General features: G+C 40.0%; 1 protein-coding gene across 3 annotated transcripts in view; it reads left to right on the forward strand.

The window, feature by feature from the left end:
• The window catches only part of TBC1D8 (TBC1 domain family member 8), a 53,454-nt gene that overhangs the window by 12,186 nt on the left and 16,351 nt on the right, over positions 1 to 24,917 (forward strand). The window contains exons 2-8 of one of the 3 annotated variants that reach the window (XM_020805591.3): positions 6,776 to 6,931; positions 12,043 to 12,161; positions 14,788 to 15,016; positions 16,013 to 16,253; positions 21,557 to 21,764; positions 23,092 to 23,286; positions 23,860 to 24,027. In XM_020805591.3, the coding sequence (XP_020661250.3) occupies positions 6,776 to 6,931; positions 12,043 to 12,161; positions 14,788 to 15,016; positions 16,013 to 16,253; positions 21,557 to 21,764; positions 23,092 to 23,286; positions 23,860 to 24,027 (1,316 nt within the window). Of the gene's footprint in view, positions 1 to 6,775; positions 6,932 to 9,398; positions 9,433 to 12,042; positions 12,162 to 14,787; positions 15,017 to 16,012; positions 16,254 to 21,556; positions 21,765 to 23,091; positions 23,287 to 23,859; positions 24,028 to 24,917 lie in introns of those variants that run through there. The other 2 variants (XM_020805592.3, XM_020805593.3) reach the window with 2 other exon arrangements.

Here is a 24,917-nt window from a genome sequence, read left to right on the forward strand (position 1 = left end):
AAGTTAAAACCAAGTTGGGTATAAGATTCATCAGATCTTTTAGTAAGTTTTCTGAACTTCTGCCTAAGATGTTCTGAATTAATGCCAAATCGATTGTAAACCATTTTTTTGAACTCTGAATAATCTTTACTGAGCTCAACTGGCATATCAGCATACACATCAGCCATTTTTCCACTCAGGAGAGACCTCAAAATTATCATTTTCTCTGTTTCCCTCACAGAAAAATCAGCACAACTTCGTTCAAAGATTTTAAGGAAGTTTTCAGGACAATCCCCCTGTTTATATGTAGGAAATTTCTTCAAATCTGATTTTGATAACTGGCTTGGTTCAGTACCAGAATCTCTGTTGTTGTTGTTGTTTTGCTTCAGTAATTCCAATTTCCTAAGTTCAAAAGCCATACGCTCCTTCTCCAGTTCAAATTGTCTTTGTCTCTCTCTTTCCTCTTTTTCCAAGGCCCTTAATCTAAATTCGTGTTCCTGGGCTAATTGAATTTTCTTAATTTCTGATAACTGTTCACCATTAGCTTCTTCCTGCACTGAGGCAACTCTTCCCTCACCATTTGACTCATCCCCAGACCAGTCTGACATTGCTTGGTCTCTTTGTTCACTCACTTCTGCCATTTGACTGCGCGTGAGAGGCATTTTACTAACTCAAAAGGCTCCTGTCAATTTCCACGCCTCTGTTTAAAAAATATTTTTCTTCTTGCTGTGCTTTAGGTCTGACACTCTTTAACAGGGTATACCCACAGATATGGCTAGGCTTGTTACTGTGATCTCTAATGGCTTCTGCCCCTTCACCGGGCCTCTTGCCAGATTTAGAGCTACTTTAATTTTCTGCCCTTGGCTCTACTTCCAAATCCACCACAGCTTCACCTTCTCTCAGGTTCTGTAGTTCACTAGAGAAATCCCAAATCTTCGCTGCCCTTGGTCTGTCTGTCCCTTCCGAGTTCTCCCAACTCTGGACTCTCAGACCAAGTCACAACAGCCTCCTACTTTGGGCCAATCTCCCTCACAAAATGGACCTTCTAGAGCTCATAAGTCAGTTCCCTCACTCTGAAGTTTAGGTGCCTCTCTACTAGATCTGCTCCCCCCTGGAGACAAATCCTAGAGAGTTACCCACACCCCACTTCAGGTGCACCTAACTGAAATCCTTTTGCTCTGGTCACACTAGCCAAGGCTTTTTGGGCAACTGGGCAACTGGACAACTGGTATCCCACCCGCTGGCACCAGTTTTGTCGCGACTGCCACCTCCTCCTACGTCACCACAAGAGATGACAGGTCACGATTCTTCACACACACACACACACACTACTTCGCTGCCACCAACCACACATAAACCTGACACTTCAGACTTAGTATGGATTTAAAAATAAAAATGATGATTTATTGAATACAAAAGTAAAATGGAAATCACTGGGTAAAAGAATCACTTGTCACACTATATTTCTCAGACCTTAACCCTGCACAGTTCGTTGTTTCTTAATACTCAATTACTCAATTACCTAACCTATATCTAACCCTGTATACAGATCTTCTTTTAAGCCCTCTCTCACTCTCCCACTCTCTAATTCCCTAACTCTCTAATAATCCTCCCCTCTTTGCACTCCCCCCTTATATACATAAACTCCACCCCTTTAAGACCCACCTCCTGCCCTGCCATAGGCTAGGAAACTCCAGCCTTAGCCAAGACAGGCAGGTGACGTCATGGCACACGTCACACTTGTTATTGACTTAATTTCAGTAAAACAAGCCTAAAATCTTGTGTACAGTTAATTGAGAGTAAATTCCTCTTTACCCAGTGGGTAAACATGCATAGGTTTCTGCCAGGTAAATACCTACAGGATATTGTCCAGTGCATGCTCTCACAAGAATGCTAATTCAAGAGGAGTTTCCTGTTCCCCCCATCTTTTGGGAGGAGGTGGAATATGGAGTAGTGAGTGGGGCATCATTTGTGTGAGCAGGGGCTGCATTGCATGAAGTCTTTCCCACTCTTAACTTAAAAACAAATCCAGTAGGGCTAACTTCCAATTGTTCATGGCTAGGATTGTGCTGCTTGAGTTCTTCTGGGTAAATGCCTTGTACACATGCTGTTTTTCTGGCATACTACTGTAGCTTTTACAAGCAAAGTGTATTTTATATATTGTAGAATGAAGTAGATTCATCCATGAAAGCTCACATTAAAAAATATAAGTGTTAGTCTTTAAATTACTTCCATGTTTTTGTCTTTTTTTAAAACTTTTTTTTAATTTTGTTTTTGTCTATAATATTTTAGATGTGGCAATTATTGGGGGGGGGGGAAGTGCCATCAAGACAAAATCATGTCCCACTAGTGAAACTTGCAGAATGAAAACCTGTTAAGATAAAGCAAGTACAGTATCTAAAATGCATATTCTATTTGCTGAGGAGAATTTATTTTGCAGTAGAAATTTTGTGTCTTGATTTTTAATTCAGCTGTGCAAAACTTGCAATGGAAAAATGAGTTCTCAGTGAGTAGAAGAGTGATCACTGAAAGTGAAATAAAGTGAAATAAAAAGAGGAACTGGCAGGTGTTATCAGTCATTTGAAGAAGAGAGTGGAATTTGACACATAAGGAAACAAGAAGTAAGTGTATGTTTGTGTGAGGATTTTTTCCGCTGGATTCACATTTGTCAGGCCACATCCATACGGTAATGTGGGTTAGAGTAGTGATATTGCTATACTTAATTCTACATGTCAATTGGCAATGACTGCCTAGCATTTGATTTCCTTCAGCAGGGAGCTATAATATTTTTAGACGAGTGAAAAATACTAGCAGTGACTGGATTTTCATGGGCCATATATACCTACTTAGACCCTTGGGATCATCTTCTAAGGAGTTACCATAATCTGCACATTCCTCCCCCCCCCCCCCAATTGGGTCTTGGAGAAAAAGGACTTTTCCTGTTTTGGTACTCTGATTATGGAATACTCTTCCCATAAAGAAGCCTTCTGGTGCTCTGTAGAGGTTTCACACTATGTGACTACCATCATCTGAAAAAAAGGGGGGGAGGGTTGAGAATGGCTGTTCTAGGGTATATTAAATGTTCTTTTTTTAAAATGCCAGTACAGCTGTTTGTATAATTGTTTAGTACTTTTTGTTCCATCTATCTGGCTGCAGTCTTCTGAACTATTGCTTGAGATTGTAAACCTGTTTGGCAGTAATTACAGTTGTACAGCAATTGTACCATGGTATCCTCCAGGATGTTGGCTGTGGGGATCAGGAGGGTGGGGGTGGGCGGGTGGGCTAGTGTTCAGCTGGCTCTGATTCTTCCTTGATGGTCTTGTCCAGAGAGTGCAGCTTAGGGATCATCAGCCCCCTTGGATCCTCAGTTGTGGGGTGGGTGCTCCAGGGGTCATCAATCTTCCCAGTGCTATTTAATACCTATGTAAAGCTGCTGGGACAGGTCATCTGGAGATTTGGAGTGTGTTGCCATCAGTATGCTCATGACATGTAACACTACCTGTGAGGTTGCAGGTTCCAGGTTTTAGTTTTTATCTATAAAACCCTTCACTGTTTGGGCTCTCATTACTTGTCAGAACACATTTCCCAAAAACATTGAGCTATGGTGCCAGATCTTAGCAGGCAATGCTTTTATGGGTTGCCGCACAGAGGGAGACCAGAGAGACATCCATCAGAAATTGTGTCTTCTCAATGGTGGCACTTGCCCTTGGGAGCAGGCTACCTCCCTCCCTTCAAGAGGATGTTTAAAGTGGTGCTTTTCAATAAGTTTTTTATGACATCTTGTAATGAACCTGTCAAATTTGTCTTGCCCATCTGACTTGCTCCTGCTCTTCATGTGTTTGTTTTATGCAGTTTTACTGATTTGTTCTGTTCTTACTCTTTTCTCTTTCAATTATTATTTGCTTTTATTGTTATATGTCTTTATATTTTGGATGATTCCTATAAAGATTACATAAAAACAGTTGAAAGAATGGCAGATAATGACAAATTCTTACTGTAATGGATATAAACGAGTGAGGATTAATAAGAAACTGGTACGTAACACAAAAAATGGAGGTCTTGGATTACCCAATTTAAAATTATATACAGTAATATAGGAAATCAGCTGAGACACATTCCAGATATTATTAAAATTTTTAAAAAATCAATTTGGATAGAAATAGAAATGCAGGGTAAGGAAGAAAGAATTGAAAGTACAGTGGTGCCTCGCATAACGAACGCACCGTACACCGACGAATTCGCATAGCGATCCCTTTTTTGGGTTCGCTAATGCGAAGGCATACTGGCAGCCCCAATGGGCAAAACTCGTATTGCGAAGATCGGTAAGTGTTTCACTTACCGATCTTCGCATTGCGATGTCGGGAAATCAGCTGATTGGCGGCTCCAAAATGGCCGCCGCGTGACCCAAAATGGCCACGCGCAGTATTTTCGTGCCCTGCCCTCGCTTACCGAGTGTGCGAAAATGGCTGCCGGATGGGGGAAACTTCGCTAAACGGTGAGTACAGAAGCCATTCGAACGCATTAAACTAAGTTTAATGCGTTCCAATGGCATTTTGTGTCCCGTTTAGTGATGTTTCCCCATAGCGACGGTATGCGGGGCACCACTGTATATTGTTTAAATGTACTTTAAACAATATACAGTGGGGTCTTGACTTGAGAACTTAATCCGTATTGGAAGGCGGTTCTCAAGTCAAAAAGTTCTCAAGTCAAATCTGCATTTCCCATAGGAATGCATTGAAAACCATTTGATCCGTATCTGCTCTTTTCCGTCCATAGAAACTAATGGGAAGCTGCTATTCCGCCTTCGACCACTAGAGGGGGATATTTTGTTTCTTTTTTTCTTAGGTCAAGAAAGGTTCAGGGAAGGCAGGGAAAATACAGTCCAGGCAGGACAGTACCAGGCAGTCCGAAGACTGTCTCCCAATCCACTCTCTAAACGCTGGGAGGAGTGAGGAAGCAGACAGGCACCCTTTTCACTGGCCAACAGTTAACTGAAAGTTCACATTTTGCACTTTCCCTGCCTCCCACGTGGTTTTTTTTAGTTCTTAACTCAAATCTAAGTACTTAAGTCAAGTCAATATTTTCCTATGAGAGCGGTTCTTAAGTCAAAATGTTCTTAACTCGAGCCGTTCTTAAGTCAAGACCCCACTGTACTTTCAGTTGTATATGTGGCATAGAAGCAAAATCAGGGAGCTGGACAGGGGACAGATTGTATTTGTCTTCAGTGTGGAAAGGATTGTCACTCTCGAATTGGCCTTCTCAGCCACACTAGACGCTGTTCCAAGTCCTCCATACAGGGCACGTTACCATAGTCTCTCGAGACTGAAGGATGCCGACTCTAAATTGTTTAAAGAAAAGATTGGAGAAGAGATTAAAAAGATTACTAACCATTTCCTTAAACTTTTGTTAGAAAATTGGAAAAAGTTTAGGGGTGTATTGAGCCCACCAACTTCTCCCTTATCCCAGGTTGTGGATTTAAAGAATTTTCCAGAAAATCTTTTTTAAAAAATAATATATTAAAAGATAAAGGGATAAATAGGATAAAAGATTGGATGGAGAAGATGAAAGATAAAAGAAATGTAAAAGAGATTTTAACATGATTCAAATAGAAAGGTGAACAAGGGAATACAAAAGTCAGGAAGGGAAAAGTAGAAAAATGACAAATTTTGAAGAGATTATTGAAAAAAGACTGAAATTAGAGGAAAAGACAGAAAGAAAGGAAACTGTAAGTCAAATATGTTGACCATTGATTCAGGCCAAACAGGATATGCAAGCATTAAAACCACAGTGGCAACATAATTTGGGTAAAGAAATAGTAGGAGAAGAATGGGATTAAATGTGGGATCAAAGAATTATGAAAAACATGCCTGTAAGGATAAAGGAAAACTGTTAAAAGGTAATATGGAGGTGGTATTTAATGGCAGTAAAACTGAATATAATAAATAAAAATGTATCATCACTATGTTGGAGGTGTAAAAAAGAGAAGGGGTCATATTTACATATGTGATGGTTATGTGAAGAAAGAAAGAATGGAAGCAATTTTTAAAGAAATTAAGGAAATAACTGGATTAAATATTCAAATGTTCCCATCAATGGCTTTATTGAACATGGTTAAGAAAGATCAATTGTTGAAAGAAAATAAGGATTCAAAATATATAAATGGATAAGAGGCTTGAGTGTTCTGACTAATGTCACTGATTCCAGACTTTTATCAAATCTGGATAAACTTAGGTTCGAAGGTAACACTGCAGACTGACAAAAATCAGGTAAGTTGAATGCAAATCTGGTCTTTTTCGTTCACCTGATATTGGGCCTTTGTGTCTTTCCATATTTCTGTTATGTAAGCCAGTTTTGCAGGATCACCAGTGTACAGTTCCAGGAAAATCGCTGTTAAGCGAAATCGTTATCAAGTGAAAAAAGAAGTCCAGTAGAATGCATTGAATACCTGCTCGTGCAGCGAAGATCCTTCATAGGGCAGCCATTTGCGATCCCTGTCTTGCGGAAATAGCTCCAGAAAACAGCGGGGAGCCATTCTGTGAACTGCCGATCAGCTGTTTTTAATCATCGTCTTGTGAACAATCGGTTTGCGAAACAGGGACCTAATCATCGTAAAGTGAAAAAAACCCATAGGAACCATCGTAAAGTGAAAAAACCGCATAGGAACCAACTCGTCGTCAAGTGATTTCTTTGTCAAGCGGGGCACCACTGTAATTGTTCTTTGGGAGGCTTACGTCGAAATCAAATTATCTGTTTCAAAAATGCAAGCTTTTTCTCTGTTGTATTTTTATTCATTCAGGTCGTCTAGTTGGTGCTCTTGATGCTGTGCTTGATTCAAATGCTCGTGTTGCTCCATTTCGTATTTTGCTTCAAGTGCCTGGATCGCCTACTTACTCTGCCATAGCATGTGGTGAGTTATTGAATGGATCAGAAGTTTACTGGGCCATAGCCATTGGTGAGTTGTATAGCACACAAAAGTTAAAGTCTGAGCATGCTGTGGTCTGCATGTCAAAGAGATTGAAGGTAACCTGGATGACTAGCACTGCTGTGTGGATATTGGCTTATTTAACAACTGCAATATATAATATTTTTGAGTGTGGCTATTATAAAGGCCTTTTGACTCAACATTAGAAGTGCCCAGGGCATTCATATGTGAGCAGCACAACCACACATTTCCACTGCAATGCACAATATACACATCACCTGTAATCTTATAAATTTTTGTAATAGGTAGAATGTGCTGGAAAATAGCTTTTATTATGACTTACTTAAACATTCAACTCCTTCCCCTCTTGCAGGGAAATTCGGTATACCATTCTGCAACTGATATATTATAGCAGCATTACTCCTTCAACAGCTCTAGAGCAGGGGTCCCCAACCCCCAGTCTGTTGCCCAGTGCTGTCTGTGGCCTGGGCCGGACTGGGCCGCAGAGACAGATCTCCCCCACACACGCACTCCCCCCGCACAGCCCCTTTGTGCATGCATGCAAGTGCCCCCCATCCCTTCATGCATGTGTGCGACTGTACCGCCAGCACCCTTTGCACATGCATGTGAGCCCCCACTCCTTCGTGTATGTGTGCGAGTGTGCACACACACATGCAAGCACACGCCAGCCCCTTCGCGCATGCACGTGAGCCTTCTCCAACTGTTCACAGTGTTAAAAAGGTTGGGGACCACTACTCTAGAGCAGAGATACCAACCCTCAGTCCGTGGCCCTGTGCCAGTCTGTGGCCTGAGCCTGAGCTGGACCAGGCCGCAGAGACAAACCTTCCTCCCCCCGCAATACTCACCCCTGCACAGCTGCTTTGTGCCTATCTGCCAGCACGTGTGCAAGCACTCCACCCCTTTGCGCATGTGCACGAGAGAGAGTGTGCTGGCCCTGAGTGCCATGCTGCCATTTGTGCATGCGCGTGAGCGAGTGCCCATGCAAGCACCCTCCCACTCTTTCGCACAAGCATGTGTGCTCCTCACTAGCCAGTCTGCGGGGTTGAAAAGGTTGGAGACCCCTGCTTTAGAGGATCATAGTTTGTCAATTTTTTTGAGTGGAAGTTATTTTTGAAGGCTATATCATCTCTGCTTTAAAAGCATCCTAAACCCCTCTATGTCCACAGCTCCTTAGCATATCTTGAAAACTTACCAGATTGAAGTCGAAGGAACTGTAATTTGGTTGGACATGCTGCACAGCAGCTATGCAGACCCTGTTCTTAAGATTCTCTTGCAGTGTTTTAGAAATTTCTTGGTTTTCAGAACTGTAGTGTTCAGTCTGAAAAAATAATACAAATGGAAATAGCAGAGTTGTGCTTCAAAAAATTTTTTTGTAGAAATCACTTGATTCTCTTTACGTATAATGTTTTGGTTGTTTTGGTTATGTATAATGTTACAATTATTTCCTTGCTTTTGGCAGGCTATTCTGTTGCAGTTTCTTTGCCGTGGGGCAACTACCCATGTTCCCTCATGTTGCATTCTTTTGTTTTTTTCCCAACTCATTCTCCTTGCCAACCTTCACTGGGGCTTAAAAGTCAGAGTTTGGGGTTTTGTTTTGTTTTAATTAGAGAAGGATGCCATAAAATAAGTAACTTTCATCTAACTAGTGAGATGATAATTAATACTTATAGCATCAATGCTGTATTGATCAGACTCTTACAAGATAGTGTGGAGAGGAAACATGAATTATTGAAATATGTTTGTCGCGGCATACTCGCCCTAGCAGCACTGAATTGGTTTTCTGGGCTTAATAATAGCAGTCAGGAAAACAACAGGTGGATGGTTCCTCTCAACCAAGGGAATCAATTTTTTCGTACTGCTTCTTTGACCTTCTTGTGAAAAGTGAAGGACAAAAGCACTGAGATTGTTTCTTGGATTTACTGCAGGTGACTAGAGACACAAATGTACTGGCAGTGTAGCTTTACATTTTCAATACCCCTAGGATCTTTCCTGCACTTGGTACGGTTTTGTGCTTGATTTAGATATGCAACGGTCAAAGATGAAGGTGTAGAAGCCACTGAGTTTCCCTTTAAAATGTCAAATATTCTGGTAAGCTAGAAAGGATCCTTGTCTCTGATTTTATGTAATATTTAGGAACATGTAGTGAAAATTAAGATGTCAGAATTTAGTTGTCACTTTATTTACATTTCACAGTCATAAATGCTGTACTGCATGTAGAACATTGCATGTATTATACCCCAAGTTTTGTTTTGTTTTTTACATTAAGATATTGGGAGAAAGCAAATGATGCATTGGGCAGGTTGATTTTCAAAAATGCATTTGAAAGTGAATTGAAGAGAAAGAAGAACAAGTTGAAAATATGTTTGATAAAAGAGAAGTAGCTGAAGTGACTGTTCATAATGAAAATGAGAAGCAGTTTGAGTGTTTCAGACCACTTGTATGCACCTTTATAGAAACTGAATTCATATTACTGTTGGAGTAGCACAAAATTATGTCTACAGAAGTTCACAGTGAGTTATGCATCTTTGATAGTGCAACTGCACCATAGAACTGTTTCTTAGATACAACTTCCGCCATGGTTCAAATTTTACAGAGGTTTATGCAACTTCAAATTGCACTAGTGTAGCTATGCAGCAGGATTTGGGCCATTGTTCTTCAGAGAGCCGTAAATTCTTAATTTGTCTAAATTAAGATTTATAATCCATCATTTCCACCTCATAATGAAAAGAATATTAATTTTTAATTAACACTAAATATGTAAATAAAAAAAGGAAAATATTACTTTTTCAGGCCTGTTAAACACTTATGCCAGTAAGGTTATCTTGAGCTTAAAGCAGTATCAGTCACACTTATTGTTCTCCCTCTGATTCAAAATCACCATACCAGCTTGTTCTTTCCCTCATTAAGAAGTTATAGCGTCACTGACAAATACTTCTATAGAAAGATTTTGTTCCTTCTTCAGTCCTTCCACTTTTGAGAAAACACAAGCGTTTTTTATGAAATGGGGTCGTATGTGAGAAACAGCAGGATGGTGGGGGGGTGTAGTTTAGTGCTACTTAGTTTTACCATTCTGCCAGTGGGGGAAAGGCCATTTTACTTACGTGCCTGTGTTTCAGCAGGATATATCTTGATTAATAGTGTTTATCAAGATCCTTCACAGGCCCTTCCTGTTGAGGAAGCTAACTCTGGCAGGTTTCCCTGGTAATTGACATTCTCACTGGGAAACACAGTGGAAGAAAGTGTGTGCGTGTATTTGCCCTCTTTATCACCTCAGTTACATTCAGTTGCATGAAGCAAAGTTCATTAATTTTAATGGTTATGATTCTGTGATTTGACTCTTGTTTACCACACTCAACCTCCTGCTGTATTCTGTTGTTTTCTTCTTCTGCTGTAACTTCTAGTAAAATACCACAAGGATGTTTCGTTCTTTTCCAGAGGTCCAGCTGAGTTAATTGTTATATTTCCTTCACTGTTGTCCTGGCCTGGCATACCTTTTCTTCCTCACTGGAACTTGGCTTCTGTTGCATCTTCCCATGTGCTCCAGTATGATAACTATAATGTTTCCTTGTATTGATGAAGAGCTGCCGCTTTGGTGCTCTTTGCTAAAGCAGCATAGGGCTTGTGTACGTGACATGGCATGAACTAAGAATTTCCAGTGGCAATGAATCAGGGTTTATTTTAAATCAACAATCTCACCTTGGATTTATTTACCCAAAGATACTAATCCAAAATCCCTTTCTTTTTTAACTGGCTGTGTGCTAACCACTAATTCGAGTGCTACATTTTTCGTTACCCCACTGTATAAAGGAGTCTCCCATTTATCCTGGGATTCTTTTCTTTGTTTCATTATCAAATACCCAACATCTGATAGTGTTTATGTGAGGACTATCTGCACATACAACAGTTTACACAGAAGTAACCATGTTAGTCTAAAGTAGCAGAATGAGATATGTGCTACCATTAAGACTAAAGGAATAGCACGAGCTTCTGTGTGTACTGTATATGTAGCTCGATGCAAAAACTGCCCTCTCAGCAATTGAGAAAGACCCCAAAACAACTACAGCCCAACCGCAGATGATGATGTCACAGAAGTTATAGGATGGCAGTAAAATCTCAGATAAAGATGTGCATATTTGTGGTTATTTGGGCTACAATTCTCAAAGTGGGGAATTCTGGGACTTGGTCTAAAAACACAAATATGTGCACCTCTAGTATCAGGCAAGTTTAGCAGTTCTCAGAATCCCGTGGTCAGCATGGACAGTAGCTATATTGATCCTGAGAAATGTGTTCGGAAGCGTAACATTTTGAAGTTCTAGGAAATACCGCATTTTTCCGTGTATAAGACTATACTTTTGTCTAAAATATTTAGACTAAAAATTGAGGGTTGTCTTATACACGGAAGTAAGCTGAGGAGAGAACAAAAACAAGTGGAGGGGAAAGCAGGGATCAAAGCTATCCTGCAGCGCTTTGATCCCTTTCCCCCCACCCTTTCTAAGGCCCACTTAGATTTCTTAATTTTGGATTAAAAAAGTGGGGGGCGTCTTATACATGGGGGCACCTTATACACAGAAAAATACGGTACATGCCCTTAATGTTGTGTAAATCGTGTGAATGAGTCAGCACTTGAGCTTTCCTATAGAATATTACAGTAACAGAACAGCTTCTTTTTTCTTACTGTCTTTGACTTAAATGGCAGTAAAATCTACAGAAGTGTAGACTTCAAACTAGAAATACCAAAACAGATAAATATTAATAATAATCCTGTGTTGTCAAGTTAATTCTGACTTATGGCAACCCTTTTCAGGGTTTTCCAGGTAGAGAGGTAGTTTACCATTCGCTTCTTCTGGGAATTGCATAGCTTGTCCAAGGCCACACAGGCTGATTCTATTTGCAGGACACACAGTGGGGAATCAAACTCCCAACTATACCTAAGCTACTGAGCTATCCATCAGTGTGTTATTTGTATGTTGTTTCAAGTTTGTGTGTTACTACACATTGTTTGATTTAAACGTAATTTGCTTGTTCCATATGCAGTTTTAATTGTTGAATTTCTCTTTCTGAGTTTGAGTCATTCCCCTTATACAGTAGTTCAGTTCTCCCTTCTGCCTTTCTTGTGCTAGGTGCCACAACAGAGGAGATAAACCAACACTGGGAGTGGTTGGAACAAAACTTACTCCACACTTTGTCTGTATTTGATAATAAAGAAGATATTGTTAGTTTTGTCAGAGGTAAAATAAAGGTAGGAAAATGTTTTATTTTTATTACCCTGTTCCCCCGAAAACAAGACCTAACCTGAAAATAAGCCCGAGTATGATTTTTCAGGAAGTTCGTAATATAAGCCCTGCCCTGAAAATAAGCCCCAGTTTGCTGAAACCCCATCCTCCACCATTGTGCAGCAACCAGAAGATGGCATGACTGTATTTGAATACATGTAGATTGTTGTACTTGAAAAAAAAAAAAAACATCCCCTGAAAATAAGCCCTAATGTGTTTTTGGAGCAAAAATTAATTTAAGGCCCTCTCGTATTTTCAGGGAAACATGGTACAGTGGTGCCTCGCATAGCGATCGCTCCGTTTTACAATGAAATCGCTTTGCGATGGCCCCTATGGGGAAAATTCACTTTGCGATGATCGCGGGGAAGCGCTCCTCCACAATCATCCCAAAGGCCCCATTTTTGCACAGCTGATTGGCGGGGCCTTTGGGATGATTGTGGGGGAGCGCTTCCCCGCGATCATCCCAAAGGCGCCGCCAATCAGCTGTGCTGCGAGGGGTGGAGAGAGCGAGAGCCGAAGCACAGCTGATTGGCGGGGGCTTGCTCTCTCCCCCCCCCCTCACAACTCCAGCCTCGGCAGGGAAATTGAGGCCCCGCCGCCACCCTGGCCAAGAAAGACCCTCTGCAGGCGCAGAGGGTCTTTCTCGGCCAGGGTGGCAGCGCTGGCGCCTCAGTCTCCCTGCCGAGGCTGGAGCTGCGAGGGGTGGAGAGAGAGAGCGAGAGCCGAAGCACAGCTGATCGACGGGGCCTTGAGGATGATCGCTGGGAAGCGCTCCCCCGCAATCATCCCAAAGGCCCCATTTTCGCACAGCTGATCGGTGGTTCCAAAATGGCCGCCCGCTGTGTTGCCTTGCTTTAGAGGCACCAAAAATGGCCGCCCCTATGGAGGATTTTCGCATAAGGTGAGTTTTTAAGCCCATAGGAACGCATTAAACGTGTTTTAATGTGTTTCTATGGGCTTTTAAAAATCGCTTAGTGACATTTTTTCCAGAACGGATTAACGTCGCTAAGCGAGGCACCACTGTATTGTCAAACTACAAGTCTCTGTAACCATTGATTATGCCGACTGGGGCTCCTGGAAGTTAATGTCCTACAACATCTGTGGAAACATTGTTCTAGAATCTGAAAAACTAAATTTCTGTCTGTGAATCACTTGGCTGTAGGGTTCATCTGTAAAGAAAAAGGCATACCTGCACGAAATAGAAAAATTATCTTCTACCAGTACCTACCTTTGTTGATTTTCATCCACTTGGTTTGTTAGTAAATTGAGACTGCAATTGATGCTCTGTTGTGTGACCCAGGATTTTGAGAAGTATAGAAGAATTGTGGAATTAATGCAGCATATGTGCTGATGATGTTGTAGTTTGTTTTCAGAATTAAGCGAAGCCAGAATTCTTTCTTTCTTTCCTTCTTTCTTTCCTTCCAATTATCTGATTGCTATATGGCGAGTCGCTCCAATTTGGCCCCACCAAATGCCCTTGTAGGACTGAGAGAAAAGCCACTCAGGATGATCTTAACACTCGAGCTGGCTCAGAGATTGGGAGTTCTGTTCCCCACAGTGCCTCATTGACAAGGACTGGACTTGTTGAGCTACAGGGTCCCATCTAGCTCAGCAGTTCGATGATGATTGGAGATGTTGTCCATGAGATAGCTTGGATTCAAGCCATTCAGGGCTTTATAGGTTAGAAGAAGCACTTTAAATTGTGCCCAGGAACAAGCCAAATACTTTAAAATATTATAGAGCTATCAAAGATTTAGTACTTTTTAGTAAATGTACCCAGCTTTCCTCAAGTTAATAAAACTCACAAGCCTACCCATTCCCCTGCACCTCAGTACTTTGTTTTCACTGCCATCCACTCCATTAAGATAAAACCTGTCCAGTTAATTACCATATTTTTCCACGTATAATACACTGCTTTTTCCTAAAATCATTACATTAAAAATTGAGGGGCGTATTTTACACAGAAGTAAGCTGAGATAGGTGAGGAGAGAATAAAACAGCACATAATTTGTCTTGTGAACAGGCTGCCTCCAATCATGAGGCTTAGCTTCCTACAGTCAGGAGACTTAGCTTCCTCCAATCACAAGCCTTATGGAACTGACCTCAGGTGATGCTGAACAAACCAATTGGAACACACGTTGTTGGAGGTGGAGCTTGTAGGCTCAGATTCAACAGGGACTCAAAATGTCCGAGCATTCTGAGCCCAGAGGCTGAATACTGAAAGTTAAGTTTTCTTAATTTGGGGGTTAGAAAAGTATGTGACGGTGTCTTATAAATGGAGGTGTTTTATAAATGGAAAAATAATTGTAGTTTGGGAAATCAGTGGTATTTATGCAATGTTTCATGTTTCCTGGCCTTGCACATTTCAGTAAGAGGACTTTTTTTCCAACTATAACTCATCAAATGAACCAGCCAGAATGGCCAGTCTTGACATACCCAGTGATTAAGTGGGGCCATCAGTGGTGTTAGTGTGTCATGTTAATACCTGGTGAATAACTAGTCTTGTAAATAATTTGGTTTTGTGTAATTAATTAATAAGTAGCATATGGACACTTCAGGGTCTTCCATGCATTAATTTGTTTTTTGATGAAGGCATTAATAGCAGAAGAGACCAGCAGTAAGCTCGCAGAGCAGGAGGACGATCCTGACAAGTTCAGAGAAGCGCTAGTCAAATTTGAGACCAGATTTAACTTCCCTGAAGCAGAGAAACTGATCACCTTCTACTCCTGTTGCTGCTGGAAAGGCAAAGTTCCTCGACAGGGATGGCTTTACCTGAGCATCAATCATCTCTGTTTCTATTCTTTCTTTCTGGGCAAGGAATGTAAGTACAAACATATAAAAATGAATTTCACTTGCTCCTACTGTACATTTATTTTCCAAACTGCTAAAAACTAATGCCTGATACAGCCATGCTTCATTTTTTTTCTGACCCTTGATCCAGAAACTAATTTTATCAAGCCCCTTTAACTATATCCCACGAGTTTTTAAGTTCATGAAAGAATATTGGACATGCTTTGAAACCATTATGGTTATAGCTAAATTTATCTGATTGAATCTGGTTTTATCTTATGACAATCCTGCACAGACTATCAACAAAGTGTTCATTATATCAGTTCTCTGGCTGCAGGATATTACTTGTTACAAAGCTCAGGCCTTGTGATTGCAGGGGTTCATGTGATTTTAATTTCTTCTGGTTTCCTTAATTAAATTTGCTAGAAGCAAATCAATATGTCAGTAGTTGTTGACAGAAGTATAGTTAGTCTTTGGAGATATTTTAGTTATGTATTGAATTATAAAATAATCTGCTGTTTTATAATTCATCTGAACAGCTGTTTGTGGCCATTTACACTGTTAACCTATTCCTAATTTGACATATCCAGAAATAGAATTGATTTTACTGCACTTCAACACAATTCCATGGCAGTTAGCTGTAAAACCAAAGGTTAAACTCTTCCTTCAGGGCTTCACTGTTCAGTAGCTTTCCTGGGGTAGCATTTGTATGCTCCTCTTTTACCTTAACTTCTTTGCCAAGTAAACACGATTGCATAATCTCACTCTCGTATAGTGAAGCAGCTGAAATGAAACATAGGCTTTGACAGTGTCAAGTATTACTGTATTTGACTTATTAACCATTAAAATGAAGTGTAATTATAACAAAATGCAATACATATATTTTTGCTTTGTGCCATCTTATGTGCATCTGTTTGCCGTTAAATCTTTGAATTTTGTAGGATTTATTTCCGTATAAGTCTCTGTGGTATAAATACTAGATTTTGCTATTTTCTGAACCAGTCTTTTTCTCTTTCTGTAATATCAGTAAAACTTATCATTCCCTGGGTTGATGTCCAGAAGTTAGAAAGAACCTCCAATATCTTTATGACTGACATTATCCGCATCACCACTCAAAGTAAAGAACGTGATTTCTCCATGTTCCTTAATATTGATGAGGCGTTCAGGATAATGGAACAGCTGGCAGATGTAACTCTTCGCAGGCTACTAGATAATGAGATCTTTGAACTGGATCCAGGTCTACAGGATCCTACTCAGATCACAAAGAGGTAAATAGTAAAAGTGTGTCTGTATGTTTTGAAGAGGGCCACCATTAAGTATGTAGTATTTCCTTTTTAGTACTACTGAGTCTTTTAAAAAAATATTGTTTGTTTAAAAAAAGAAGCATATCTAAGAAAAGGCAGGGAATAAATAGCAAAAACAGATCTGAATAAGTCAGATATCTGTCAGACATTCTAAAAGAGGATATTGTAGAAACTGAGTAATGCCTTGTGATATAATATCTCACTTTATGTTTTCATGAAACAAAGCATATTTCTTTTTGCTGTTTAGTACTTTGCCTTTCTGGAGAATCTCCTAGTTTTTGACTCAGCACACTGTCGTGTTTTGTGTTTTTCTTATCATAAACTATTCGTGATAGTCTCTGTACATCAGCCATGGTTCTTTGCCTTCACTGAATCTCCTTCGGAATATTCCAGAGATATGAGAGCTTTTTTGTAGGAAGGCTACCCTGTGGTGCTTACAACCCTTGTCTACTCATCTGTGCTGCCACCAAAACAACCACCGCTCTGAACCCCTTCACTGCGTTATTTGACCTATAGCAGGGATTTCTCCACAATCACCACAGACACAAACTATTCCTTTTTGCAGTGCTCTTCAAGCACTGTCATAGCTAAGGACGGACTTTACCCTACCCTTTAAAAAGAGGTAAGAACACCTCTGGTGAAACATACAGCGTTAATTACTTTGGCGACTCTGAATAAACTATGTGTCCCAGCACTGTCCAGCGGTACCTGTGGGTACAGTGTCTTGTGACTGCTGTCTTCAAAAATAATAAACCCTAAAAACCTAAAAGAATAGAAAAGGTTCAATATTACAAGTTGTTAAATTATTTCTCATATAGCCAAAAGCCTTTTCTATGTGTATGTATATAATTTACATACGTGTGTGTGTGTGTGTGTGTGTGTGTGTGTGTGTGTGTGTGTGTGTGTGTGTGTGTGTGTGTGTGTGTGTGTGTGTGTGTGTGATTGCTTTGACACAAGTTCCGGTGACAATACACACTTTTTAAAAAGTTTCTTGATAAAAACAGACCATCCTCAACTCTTCCTCTTTCTCTCACATCTTTTTCTCTTAGGTTCCTGCTGTCTCACACACACCCTTAAATACAAAACAGTCAGGAACCAAACCAACAAATCAGCTCACATTCTTAGTTGTAAACATGCTTCCACTCCTCTCAGCCACTTTAACTGTCTCTGGGCACACATCAAACCTACAACTATCAATCAGACCACAGTCACTTACTGTGCATACAGATACAAATCTATATCCATAATATTTTTACAAGGCAAAATTGTCACACTAACTTTAAACATATAAGTGTTGAACCCCATGATGTAACGGGTGCCTTTTCTGTTTTATTAATGGGCAAATGGATGGGATTTATACAAACCTATTTAGCAGTAGATTTCCTAGGTAAGATATGAGTTCAGGCCTCCCATATAATGTATTTATTCCTCACAGTGTTAATTAGCTGGTAGGATAATGGATTATAATGACTGAGAACTGTTAACATTCAGAAAATCCCTATTGTTGTAATTACCATGGTTTGAAATAGCTTTAAATTCCAGTAAGTTAATAATCTAGTTTCCAGATCATATGACTTCATATGACACTTTGCCATTCATGACTGAATACTTTTCTAATTTACAGGAAGCTCACTGAGTGGGAGTAGGGGTTAGGAGTTAGATTCCCCACTCTGCACACTAGAAGATTCCCCTCTGTGCACCTGTGTAGCCTTGGGCAAGCTGCACAGTCCCTGAGCACCACCAGAAAAAGGGAATTGGTAAAATACTTTTGAGTGCTTTGTACTTAGGAAACCCTGAGAAGGGTCACCATCCACTGGAATCTCCTTGTTGGCATAATATTGTTGTAGCTGTTGTTAAACACTGGTTGTTAAGGAGAAATATTCTATTCTAATCATATGTGTAATATTTTCTCTGCAGACTAAATTTTTTTACATAGGGATGCTTTCAGTTATGCAAGCTGCAATCTTAGTAATAAAATCCAAGATATATGTTAATACTGCTGTGAAGTGTTGAACAAGATGTGGCAAAAACAGTTTACTATCTCATTGTTTGACATAAAAAGTGAATGGTATTTTGTGGATCAAAGTGGCACATGAATCCTCAAACATGACCTTCCCCCGATCTTACCTTCCTATATTTTATTACTTCAAGTATTCTTCTCCTCAGTCTGCTTCACTCACAATATTGGAGATGGGCTGAGAGAAAAATATCTTGGCTGAGCTTGGTTGGTAAGTCTGAAGTGTGGCTTCATCTTCTTATACCCGGCTTTCTTTAGATGTAAAAAAAACAACAGCTTTCTCCTCGTTCCATCTTCAGTTTTGATATGGGCAGACACACTAATAAAACTTGGCTGTTACTGTCAACTCAGTTTAATCCCGAGACCTGCATGTCACTTGGAGTTAAAAGACCTTGTGTCTGGATTTGCATTAAATGGTAAGCCAGGTTTCTGTGAAATCATGAGTAAACTTCACATCAGTACCACTTCTTCTGGTTCGCTTCTGCTTGCCTCCTTCTGTTAGCACAGGTGGCTAACCAAACCAGAAACTCAGTGTTTATTATGTCATCTCAGCCTGTGATTTTGGCTTGTATGTTTTACAAAGAAACATGACCAATGGTCAGGAAACAGTGATTTTTCTCTCCATATGCTTTGGACGGCAGTGCTACAATTCCTTACCTTGGGTCATGTTGGATGGGGATTGTGAAATTATCGGTCCAAACAGCTTGAGTGAAAAAGATTTCCCACTCTTGGATTACTAAGATTTCTTCTTAGTTTAGAGAATTAGAAGCCAGGGTTCTGAGATTGAGTTCCAAAATATTTTTTGTTTAGCTGCTCAGGCTAGCAGGAGGAGTCAAGACACCAGCATGCAGCTTGTTTTTAACAGGCCAGGATCCCTCAGAATTTGCCACTTGAGTCAATAGTGATCAGCATACATTGCACATGATACAGGTTTTTCTCATTCTGGAATCCTTGAAATAGTCAAAAGTGAAAATTCTACATTTATGACTTATTTGTGCATTGTTTTCATGGAGTTACTCCAGCCACACTGTAAAGTTCTAGTTTAAAATCCTCTAAAGAGAGCCAGGAATGTGTGCTGTGGTCTGAAAAAGGGATGTACCCGTGTTCAAACATGAATGTGGTTACAAGCTCTGTGTAATTGAGAGCACTGCATTCACAGGGGAAAAACAATTCTGTACACTTTCAGGGCTGCCTTTATATCTGTGTCATTTGAAAAGGAATATGCTTGGATCACCTTTAAAGCGTGCTCTGCTACATAACCTTTAGCCATATTGTTCTTGACTAAAAATGTTCTTGATATTTCTAAATTTTACATATATACAGTGGTGCCCCGCTTGACGACGATAATCCGTTCCGTTAAAATCACTGTTAAGCGATATCGTCGTCAAGTGAAAGAAAAAACCCATCGAAATGCATTGAAAACTGGTTCAATGCATTCCAATGGGCAAAATACGTCATCGTCCAGCGAAGATCCTACATAGGGGAAGCCATTTTCGGTTGCTGTTTTCCGGAAATAGGTCCGAAAAACAGTGGGCAACCATTTTGAAACCCGGCGGGTTTTTGATCGTTGTAATGCGAAGAATCGGTTCCCGAAGCAGGGAACTGATCATCATAAAACGGATTTTCCCCATTCGATCATCATTTTGCTATTGCAATAGTGTTCGCAAAAAACCTCATTATGAAGCGATTTCGTTGTGGAGTGGGTAATCGTCAAGCGGGGCACCACTGTACATGGCACTCTTGGGTTGTCTCTCTTGGAATCAAGAATTGAAGTCAAAGAATGTGTTAGAGTGAAAACATATTCTTTTGCAATTTTTGACAGTCATTAGAGCACCAGCTTCTGCTATCTCACTACAATTAAACGTTCTTTGTTAGTTTACTGCATAGTATGGAATAGAGGCATCCTGTTATATATATCATTAGAGGCTATTGCATGAGGCAGTCTTCATTTTGAAAATTCCAGGCCCTGATGTTTTTGGAACTGCTTTCATGACTCTTAGGAACCTACTAAAAAGCAGGTGCAGCAGCTGGAGCAGAATCAAATACAGTGGTGCCTCACACAACGATGTTAATTGGTTCCAAAAAAATCAACGTTGTGTGAAACATCGTTCTGTGAAACACCATTTCTCATAGGAATGCATTGAAAACTGGTTAATCCGTTCCAATTGGAACGGATTGCCATCGTTCAGTGAAAATCCCCATAGGAAACATCGCTGAGTGAAACAATGTTTCCTATATTGGAATGTATTGAAGCAGACTCAATACATTTCAATGCCTTTGTGAAGTCCTTTTTCGCTCCTGTAAAAGTGTCTTACAATGTTTGGACGCTGTTTTAAATGATTGCAATGGTTAGTCCACCTCCTGAAACCTATGCAAACTGATTTTGGTGTTGTTCTGACACTTCGTTAATTTATGATGATTTTTTGTTTTTTCCATTGGAAACCATTAGACAGACCATCCAATGGTTTCCAATGGAGAAAATTCAAAAAATCATCATAAATTAACGAAGTGTCAGAACAACACCAAAATCAGTTTGCGTAGGTTTCAGGAGGTGGACTAACCATTGCAATCATTTAAAACAGCGTCCAAACATTGTAAGACACTTTTACAGGAGCGAAAAGGGAGATCGTTGTGTGAAAATCCCCCATAGGAAACATCGCTGTGTGAGGCAGCAAATTTAACAGAAAAAGGCATCGTTGTGTGAATTCATCGTTGTGTGAGGCACTCGTTGTGTGAGGCACCACTGTACTTGTGTGACTCAGCCTCTATCCAGTCCTAGCACTGTGACGTACAGATCCTTGTTCTGGGAGTTCTCTCCTGAAGGTGGCTTTTATCACATACTGTACATGCTTAGTTGTACTACCAGCAAATGACCCAGTTGGGTAGCTAAGAATTGTATTGATTATTTCTGTGTTATTCAGTATATCTTGAAAAAAAAGATTTAAAAATAATACTTAATGTGCTATTTGGATTTTAAAAATTGTTTCTCTGTTGACTCAAACACATTATAATTATGGGCTGGACCCAGACAGTCATTTTTCAGGAAGCCCAGTAAAAGTTGTGGAACTTTAATTTTAGTGGGTTTACTTTATGTATGATCTGTCTGGTTATGACTCTAGGTAGAAAAGATTTTTGTTGTTTCATGTTTTGCTTATTGTGCCTTTATAAATGTTGTTTCATAAGAAGGTAGCTCGCATTGGTGCAAGTTTCATTCTTATAACAAATGCCATTCTTCCATATCTTTTGAAAGGGATCTTGAGTCCAGAGCACAGAATGAATACTTCAGAGCATTCTTCAGGCTACCAAAGAAAGAGAAGCTGCATGAAGTTATAGATTGTTCCCTATGGACTCCTTTTAGCCGCTGTCATACAGTTGGAAAGATGTTCACTTCCGACAGCTACATCTGTTTTGCCAGCAAAGAAGATGGCTGTTGTAACGTTCTTATTCCACTTGTAGAAGTTAGTCTTTTTGTCTTCCCATTTTAGCTATTTGTTTTAAAATCCGTAATTACTGTGAAGGGTCCCGATGCAGCTTTACATATTACTACGGTGGGGACTCTTAATTAAAATTTTACCTTCTTTGTTCCAATCCACTTAACAGCTAATCCCACACATGTGTTAAGCAGTGTTCAATGGCTATATGGTACTTAACTGTCAGCCAGGGCTTACACGTTGAAAAATAATTTTCTTCTTTTCATTGAGCAATAATCAGAAATGTGCAGCTTTTCAAATTCCTTAGCTACAGTCTTTGCCAGATGTCACTGTAGAAATCCTCAGTTCAGACTAGTTGCCCCTTTACATCCTTTAACCAGTGCCCCATTCCTTGCAATGAAGTTTTTTCTACCCTTTCAGTGGCTACATGTGGTTAAAGTGCAATTAAAAAAATGTTTATGAGGATAGTACTAGAAGGTGATAGTTGTTTGAGATTGCTTACCATGGAGTACAAAGTGATGATTAGAAGGGCTGAGATCCAAACGGCAATGTTAGGGCACTAGTATAGGCTGTTGAATGGCAGAACCCACACTATATGGTACTATTCTTCAAATTTACCTGGTTATCAAGAAAGGTTTGTCTTGCAGGAGAAGGTACTGTCACGTGAAAAAGCAAAACAAGTGGGATGCTTATATACCGCCCCATAGTGCTTAAAGCACTCTCTGGGTGGTATACCCAGTGAGCTGGGTACTCATTTAACTGACCTCAGAAGGCTGGAAGGCTGAATGAATCTCAAGCCAGCTACCTAGGATTGAACCTGGGTCATGAGCACAGTTTTGGCTGCAGTACAGCAGTTTTAACCACTACGCCACAAGACTGTGTTTGGAGAGTACATGTCCAAACCTCCATGGGTGTGTAGAAATAGATGCTTATACAGCTCTAGACTATGGTATTTGTCATAATTAAGGTCAAGCCACCTGCAGATTAGTGCTAATTCCTTCATTTCCTGACCTATTAACAAAGGGCATGGATGTGGTTACTTTCTCTGATGTACTCTTTTTGGGGGTGAGAGCTGGGAATATTGATCTGTTGAGGCAAGACTAGCGAAGAGTCTTGTGGCGCCTTAAAGACTAGCATGTTTTATCTGGACTAAGTTTCCATGGAATGTTAGTCAACTGATGATGAAATGAGCTGCAGTCCATGAAAGTGAATGCCACATAAATCCTGTTAAGTCTCCAAGATACCACATGAGTTTGCTGCACCACATTTTGTGTTTCATGCTGATGACATATGAGCCCCAGTGAATTTCTCTGAATGTTCTGGATAAATGCACTGTCTACACTTCTTTTAACAGGTGGCTAGTATCGAGAAGATGGAGGACACAAGCCTTCTTCCCAATCCCATTATTATTAGCATAAAAAGCAAAACAGCCTTTCAGTTCATTGAGCTGAAGGACAGGGATACTTTGGTGGAGAATCTGCTCCTACGACTGAAACAAGTGAAGGCCAGCAACTCAGCACTCCGTAGTACTTTGAAAAGCAAAGATATGGTACGAAATGGCATATGAAGTGTATATGAAACATATATGGTTAATTGCTCTTAAACTAGAAGAAAGTCCGAGTGGTGATATAAATCTATTAGAAGTGTCAGTGCTTTACGATGCATAGAGATGAGATTATTTTCTGTCCAATTCATGTTCTTTCAACATTCTTCAGATGATGATTTAAAGAGACCATTACCTAAATAGTTATGTGACAAAGCAAAGGGAGGTTGGACATCAGTATCAGAGAAAAGGGGCATGACACCTTCGTTTTGGATCACTTCCTCTTTTTTGGCAGTTGCCAAAAGAGACCTGATACACACAATTGATTCATGTTTACAAAAGAGAGACACAAAAGATTTGAACATTCTTACTGTTTACTTTGTATATTGGGTAGAAGTCATTGGTGTGATTTTTTTTAAATTTATGAGCTTTCAATTAACTCTGAATTTTTCTTATTCTAATGCAGGCAAGATATAGTTACTTGGTGAAATGTTTTAATAATTTTTCATTGTTACTGGATCTATACTGCTTTCAAATTCATTATGTTGGTTTTTTTGTTTTGTTTTTCCTGTGTGGCAGAGCTGCCTTACAACACATGCGGACTATGAATTTGGGGACTTGGGCATCGTAGCTTCACAAAGTAGTAACAGGAATGAAAATGACAAGAACAGCAAGCACCAGCTGAATGCAGAAGCATTGAGTTCAGCATTTCATCCTTCTGGAGTGGATGGCCTAGACTTTAGGATGGTGTGTAAAAACCATGTTTTTAGTTACAGGGAAACTTTGGGAAGCATATCTAAAAAGCATTTGTGAATTCAGAAACTCATGCAGCTAGCACCAAGTTGGTACATTAAACATTTTTGATACTATGATATTTGGATATTCAAGAATGAAGGACTGAAGAGCTGTCTGGCTTTTTTCATATTAGTTGCTTCATTTCTTGCCTTCCATGGTTGATTTCTCTGCAGTCCTTTTCTTTGCTTGTCTGTACAGGAAATGCTGACAGTTGGGGGGAAAATATGCTGTGATACACCAAGACATGCATGTATCCTATTTCTAAACAAAGGCCACTTTTCATTATGACATCAAGTAGTCAGAATGGTTTTGCCAGCTGTTACATGAGTTTGGATCTTAATGTTTATGTTTAGAATTTGATAATAGCTCAGTGTCTAAAAATGACTTAGCATAATTGCTTCTCAGTATGATGTCTCAAGAATGTGAAGCAGGATACAGGCTTAAGAGACTGTGGTTGCCATTTTTGTTGCAGTTGCTGTTATGGTATTATTTAGTTAGCAAGATATCTTATACTGACCAAAATTCTATTGCTTAGCATAGTAAATAGCACTATAGCAGTGATGGCGAACCTATGGAACGCATGCCACAGCTGGCACGCAGAGCCCTTTCTGTGGGCACGCAAGCCGTACGTCGCTGGATTGCTACTCCCCTCCCCGCAGCCAAACCTGTGGAGGCAGCTGCAGCCGTAGTGCTGCCTCTTTGATCTGGAGTGGGGTCTCGAGGCAGCTATTTATTCATTTATTCGTTTCTCATCATGTATTTGGCATGACTTTGAAGTGCTTTAGTTTTCCTTTGTGCATGTTGTTTGTAATTTTGGTAATTTTAAATTTGGTTTTTCTGTA

The sequence above is a fragment of the Pogona vitticeps genome, chromosome 3 (assembly GCF_051106095.1).
Source record: "Pogona vitticeps strain Pit_001003342236 chromosome 3, PviZW2.1, whole genome shotgun sequence".
In the NCBI taxonomy this organism is placed as follows: Eukaryota; Metazoa; Chordata; class Lepidosauria; order Squamata; family Agamidae; genus Pogona; species Pogona vitticeps.